We start from the raw sequence: 6,984 nt of genomic DNA on the forward strand, positions 1-6,984 counted from the left end.
TACTTCAGAAACCTACTAGAAGTTTACAATTTGAGCATTAAAATGAATCTTTAGCCATAACACCAGTTACTGATTTTCCAAGAGGGGCATCTGTATCAGACCTGTGTGGAAAATGTGTAATTTCGACTTCTGATCTTTTGATCAGAGCTGACCACCTGATGTGATGTCAGTTCCAAAAATAAAGTGTTTGAGACAACATGTTTATAGAAAATACCACACACTAGATGGACACTTACCCATGGCTACTTACTAATATTAGTCATAAATGACTATACCATTAGCTAAAGCAACAAAGCAACAAATCTGTTTTAAAACATACTGTTGTATAGATTAATTTTCAGAAGTCTGATTAGGAATAGAGAAGAGACAGCATCAAGAAACTTACTCAAGACATGTTACACCCTTGGGAATAGCCATCATATACTTTGCAAACGAAGAATTAAAATATTGCCAGCCAAACTATCGATTTCCTTAGGGCTTTTAATGAATCTACCAAAGTACATCCAGATCTAAAAAAGTTATCCTATAAGTACTCTAAAGGAAATAATCTGGTTTTAAAAAAGAGCCAAGATTGTAAAATGGTGCAACTGCGATGGAAAACAGTATGGAGGTTCCTCAAAAGCTTAAAAATAGAACTACTTTATGATCCAACAAACCCACTTCTGAGTACACATATCTGAAAGAACCAAAAGCAGGGTCTCAAAGAGGTATCTGTACACCCACAGCAGCACTACTCACAAGAGCCAAAAGGTAGAAGTAACCCACATGTCCACCAGGGGATGTTTGGATAAACAAAAATGTGTTAAACACATTTGATGGAATATTATTCAGCCTTAAAAAAGGAAGGAAATTACGATACATGTTACAACATGGATGAATCCTGAGGATACTGTGCTAAGTGAAATAAGGCAGTAATAAAAAGACAAATACTGTATGATTCCACTTATATGAGGTTATCTACATCAGTCTAATTCATAGAAACAGAAAGGAGAATGGGGTTACCAGGGGCTGAGGGGAGAGGGGTGAAGGGTGTTGTTACTTAACAGGTACAGAATTTCAGAACTACAGGAGATCTGTTTCACACAGATGTGAGTACACTTAACACTGCTAAAGTATACAATTTTAAATGGTCACAATGATAAATTTTTGTTGTGTTTTATACCATGATTCCCCCAGGGATACATGTATATTGATCATACAGGTAGGACTGGATTCTAAAAACACCATGTCCTATTTTGTCTAAATGTTAATATATAACTTTGGTTTATACAATTCTCTGCAGCCCATAAAACATTGTCAATCAGAAGCTAGCTGTTATCCTTGACTTCTGACTACCAATAAAAGCCAAGTGATACTGTTCTTTAGTCTTAAACACCAGTGGGAATATGTAAATAAGTCTTGATTAGCCAAAAGCAATCTTTTTTAAGATATGACTTTTCGAATCTCTTGCTATTCTGTCTTTATCCTATTTCTTTTTTTTTTTTTTTGGCCATTTCTCTAATTATGAGGGTTTCAATTTAAGAGTAAGAGTGGTGAGGAAAATCTAACTGGTGTAATAAATCATCAAACAAAGAAGTCACCAAATTTGCCAACATTTGAAGGGAGGATATCATTAATCTGTTTTCCTCCATTTTCTCAGTATGAGCAAGGCTGTTCATAGTTCTCTTATTTGGAGGGCAAGTCTAATGGTGATCTTGACATATTGCTAAAAAGAGATGGGCATATCAGAACTTCTGGAAGGGCAGATAAAGAACTTATTTCAATTTTATCATTCAGGTTTCAGTTCAGCCACTCAGTCATGTCCGACTCTTTGCAACCCCATGAATCATAGCACACCAGGCCTCCCTGACCATCACCAACTCCCAGAGTTCACTCAAACTCATGTCCATCGAGTTGGTGATGCCATCCAGCCATCTCATCCTCTGTCGTCCCCTTCTCCTCCTGCCCCAAATCCCTCCCAGCATCAGAGTCTTTTCCAAGGAGTCAACTCTTCGCATCAGGTGGCCAAAGTATTGGAGTTTCAGCTTTAGCATCAGTTCTTTCATTGAATACCCAGGACTGATCTCTTTTAGAATGGACTGGTTGGATCTCCTTGCAGTCCAAGGGACTCTCAACACCATAGTTCAAAAGCATCAATTCTTCGGTGCTCAGCTTTCTTCACAGTCCAACTCTCACATCCATACATGACCACTGGAAAAACCATAGCCTTGACTAGATGGACCTTTGTTGGCAAAACAATGTCTCTGCTTTTGAATATGTTATCTAGGTTGGTCATAACTTTCCTTCCAAGAAGTAAGCGTCTTTTAATTTCATGGCTGCAATCACCATCTGCAGTGATTTTGGAGCCCAAAAAAATAAAGTCTGACACTGTTTCCACTGTTTCCCCATCTATTTCCCATGAAATGATGGGACCAGATGCCGTATGCAAATAAGACCAGTGAGGTCAAATGAGATGTAAAAATATGTATGCCATTTAGTGTTTCCATATAATAATTTTAAGAGTTAGGAGACCCAAAGGGTGGCTCCAATTTAGTCTCTTCTTTTACTAAAGGAAAAATTAACCCTTTTCTAGAACTAAGAAAGTTTTAACTAAATCAATACATATCTAGATTCAGGTCCAAAGACTCAGGTAACATATTTAGAATTTTAGACCATTTTATTCCTAAGACCACAAAGTAAGAGGCATAAAGAAGGTAAGGCCTTAGGTATTCTTAAGAATCAGACCTTCCCCAAGCTGGTTTTCAGGTTTAAGACAATGATTTCAGATTTGTTTTAATAATTCTTTTAACTCCAGTCTATGGGCTTCCCAGATGGCTCAGTGGGTAAAGAATCCTTCTGCAATGCAGGAGACACAGGAGACTCAAGTTCCATCCCTTAGTTGGGACTATCCCCTGGAGGAAGAAACAGATACCCACTCCAGTATTCGCCAAAAAATCCCACGGACAGAGGGGCCTGGCGGGCTACAGTTTGAAGGGTCCCAAAGATGACTGAGCGACTAAGCTTGCACACCTCCCATTCAAATAAATGATTTGGATATCCTAAAATGCATATCATGGGCAGCTCCTTCAGTTATAAATCAAACCATATTTTTATTACTGAATTAACAAAGCCTCTTGGGCTCTAAAAGAGAGCAGATGGGATGATTAACAGCAGCAGCTGTTACATCAATGTCCAGGAAATCACATGCATACCATAAATGAGTTTTAAAATTTACATGCCTCAGCTTCTCAATTCTTCAGTGCTCCTTTCTTTGCCTCCAACATGTAATAAAACACAGTATGAAGATAAACTTAAATCAGCAAGATGCCACTGAAGTCATTATATGCCTACTTTGACGGCTTTTAATCAAATCAATCTTATTACTAGTTTGATACTAATCATTTTTAGGATTAACTTTTCTAATCCATTATTAGATTTTGTGAGTTTTTTAATTCAAGTAATTCCAGTTTACAAAATGCTCAATTGTTCTATGTGTTTTACAGGTATTCTAATTTAATCCTCATAATAATGGTGGAGGTAAAAACTCTGACTATTCACATTTTACACATGAGAAAACTGTACAGAGTAAATAAGTATCCTGTGCAAGTTTAAGCCAGCAAGTAACAGAGTCTGGACTTAAATCAGCCTTCAGGCCCACTTTATTAGTTTATTTTTCAATGATTTTAAGATACAGAAGCACTGCAATCCATCTCCTCACACTGGCTCACAAGTAAAGCCTTTATTATAATATAATCTGTATTAATGACTATTTAACACCCTAACTGGTGAGGAATCTTGGGGTCTTGGATTCCTGAAGATTAACTTCAGGACAGGCTGCTAAAATAAATTATTTATAGGTAGCATTTTAGGTCCCTCAGCAACTCAATTTTCCTGGATCAAAATCTAAATGAAATATAATTTGACTTTCTGTGGTAGAACAAGTTCACCCTGACCCCCTCCTCCTTCCCTTAGATGAAAATTATGCAAAGTATTTTCACTGTGTTAGGAGACAGAACTATCAATAACTCTGGGAAGTAACCTGGTGAGATCAATCAAATAACAATCTCTTGAACTTAGAGAACTTCAGAAAAATAACACTACATCCTTCCAGGGTCTTTTTTGAAAAATAAATATCATTTGCCTATGTGACCAATCACTTTCAAGGCCAGAGTATCAATTTTTAGATGTTCAGTTTATCTACCAGCCCAGCAGTTATCAACAGTGGCTGATATGAAAGAATTCTTCATGGTTTATGACAGAATTACTAAAGGAATAGACTAAAGATTTGTTTTAAATGGGATAGAAAACAACTAAATTAGCAGCAAAGGTTATTTCTTGGAATAACAGAGACTTCATTAGATAGTTTGAGTTGTTATATTAGCATCAGCAAATACTTTTTAGATGGGATTATGAACTTAATTCCTAAATCAGTGCATGTAAGTAAGTAAGTGAAGTCGCTCAGTCGTGTCCGACTCTTTGTGACCCCGCGGACTGTAGCCTACCAGGCTCCTCCGTCCATGGGATTCTCCAGGCAAGAATACTGGAGTAGGGTGCCATTTCCTTCTCCAGGGGGTCTCTCCCACCCAGGGATCAAACCCAGGTCTCCCACATTGGAGGCAGACGTTTTAACCTCTGAGCCACGAGGGAAGCCTCTTAATTATCCCAGAAGGTCCTGCGATGAAACAAACTTTTTCTAACATGAGACAAGCCTCAAATTTCTCAGATGCATGCCTATAAAGAATTTAAAGCTGTTTACTCATTCACATACTGTGTAGCTACTATGAATATAAGAAATATCCAAGATAAAAAAAACACCTAAATTCACTCCTAGCACTGAAGAAGTTTTCAACCTGGATGGAACTAACTGTACCAAACAATATGAGTCAGTATTCTTCATAAAACAGACCCAAACATCTCCACTGGTTCCAGAACTGATTACTGTACTGATTTCCGCATTCCACATATAAAGATTAGTTTTTCCAAATACCTAACACCCAGATACTACTATGAAAAACACCATTTCTTCCTTGCATTTACAGATTTGCTCCCAGTGAGGAACTTAAACACACATCCCTTTACAAGAGACAGAGCTTTCTCTCTCTATGTAGTGATTTACGTGGCAGGACCTTTTTTTCAACCAACATCTGGCAAAATTTTCCTGGAGATCAAAGGAGTCAACCTAATTCTCATAGATAAATATCCAGGAAGGACCTTTAGTAATAACTGGTAACTACTGAGTCAAGGACTGAGCGCAAACACACACAATGAGCTAAAGGGGACTTCCCTGATGCCTCAGGGGTAAAGAATCCACCTGACAATGCAGAAGAGGGTTTGATCCCTGGGTCAGGAAGATCCCCTGGAGAAAGAAATAGTAACTCACTCCAATATTCTTGCCTGGGAAATCCCATGGACAGAGGAGCCTGGCTGGATACAGTTCATAGGGTCTCAAAGAGTCAGACACGACTTGGCGACTAAAGAACAACAAACTGAGCTAAGGAAAGGATTTGTGGACAGGTCACTATCCTGGGCAACTCCAGATAACACCATTCATCCATCCTTGGTACAGTAAGGCAAGGGAAAGAAAAGTCAGCACCCCATTCCCTTATTTTGATCTATTAAATCAGCTGAGCAGGAAACCACCAGCAAAACAGCCCCGTGGGTCCGTGGGGTCACCACACGGCAGGGCCAAATGCCTGCCTTGGCAGCTCTTAGCTGTCCGGGATCTCTGCTGAGAAGCCACCACACCCCTCACTTCTCACTGTCCGCCCAGAAGTGGGGAAGCCAAGGTCCTCCGTCTCCGTGTTCATCTAGAACCCAAGCCACGACTACTGTCACCAACGCAAGGTCTTGCCAGGCCCGCTCTGCCCAGCCTCCCCGACCCTCGCTTAGCCTCTCTTTCCTTTCGGGGCGCTCCCCCACCTGCCCCGAAGGGTGAGAACTCACGACAGCCGCGGCGCGGGTGAAAATATCCTCCCCCTCGGTGTCGCTGTCCCCGGCTTCGGGTTCTGAGCCCCCGACCGCCCCCTTGGACTCCGGCTCCAGGCCGGGGAAGGGCGGAGGGAGTCTCTCCGAAGCGCTACAGCCACCACCACCCGACGCCATCTTCCTCCACCCGCGGCGGAAGCCGCAACAACAACTTTATAGAGAGATAGGACCGCGAGCACAGCGTTCCAGCGGAGCTAAGGGGGATGGCAGCCACTAGCCCCGAGGGACGCGCTGGGAGGAGGTGGGGGGGCGCGGGGGCGAGGCCTTCAGACTGGGGGCGGGGCGAGGCTGGCCGGCGGCTCCTGCCCAGCCAATCCGAGCCCTAGATGATTCTAACCAGGTGGCAGAGGAGCAGGAAAAAAGGACTTAAGTAGGCTGGAATCAAGATTGCCCGGAGAAATATCAATAACCTCAGATATGCAGATGACACCACCCTTTTGGCAGAAAACGCAGAGGAACTAGAGCTTCTTGATGAAAGTGAAAGAGGAGAGTGAAAAAGCTGGCTTAAAACTCCGCATTCAAAAAACTAAGATCATAGCATCCAGGTCCCATCACTTCATGGCAAAGAGATGGGAAAACAATGGAAACAGTCAAAGACTATTTTCTTGGGCTCCAAAAATCATTGTAGATGGCGACCGCAGCCGTGAAACTAAAAGACGCTTCCTCCTTGGAAGAAAAGCTATGACCAACCTAGATAGCATGACCAACCTAGATAGCATATTCAAAAGCAGAGACATTGTTTTGCCAACAAAGGTCCGTCTAGTCAAGGTTATGGTTTTTCCAGTGGTCATGTATGGATGTGAGAGTTGGACTGTGAAGAAAGCTGAGCGCCGAAGAATTGATGCTTTTGAACTGTGGTGTTGAAGACTCTTGAGAGTCCCTTGGACTGCAAGGAGATCCAACCAGTCCATTCTAAAAGAGATCAGTCCTCGGTGTTCAATGGAAGAACTGATGCTAAAGCTGAAACTCCAATACTTTGGCCACCTGATGCGAAGAGTTGACTCCTTGGAAGACTCTGAT

The 6,984-nt window shown here is 41.5% G+C and overlaps 1 protein-coding gene across 4 annotated transcripts in view; it reads right to left on the minus strand.

Annotated features, from left to right (window-relative positions):
* Positions 1-6,368, minus strand: part of SNX1 (sorting nexin 1) — a 33,216-nt gene extending 26,848 nt beyond the window's left edge. For 2 of the 4 annotated variants that reach the window (XR_011258211.1, XM_069596215.1), the window contains exon 1: positions 5,923-6,205. Coding sequence is in view for 2 of the 4 variants with exons in the window: in XM_069596215.1 (XP_069452316.1) it covers positions 5,923-6,081 (159 nt within the window). In the remaining 2 variants the exon portion in view is untranslated. Of the gene's footprint in view, positions 1-5,922 lie in introns of all 4 variants that reach the window. The other 2 variants (XR_011258212.1, XM_069596216.1) reach the window with 2 other exon arrangements.
* Positions 6,369-6,984: the final 616 nt, after the last annotated feature.

This window comes from Ovis canadensis, chromosome 7 (assembly GCF_042477335.2).
Source record: "Ovis canadensis isolate MfBH-ARS-UI-01 breed Bighorn chromosome 7, ARS-UI_OviCan_v2, whole genome shotgun sequence".
NCBI classification, from domain to species: Eukaryota; Metazoa; Chordata; class Mammalia; order Artiodactyla; family Bovidae; genus Ovis; species Ovis canadensis.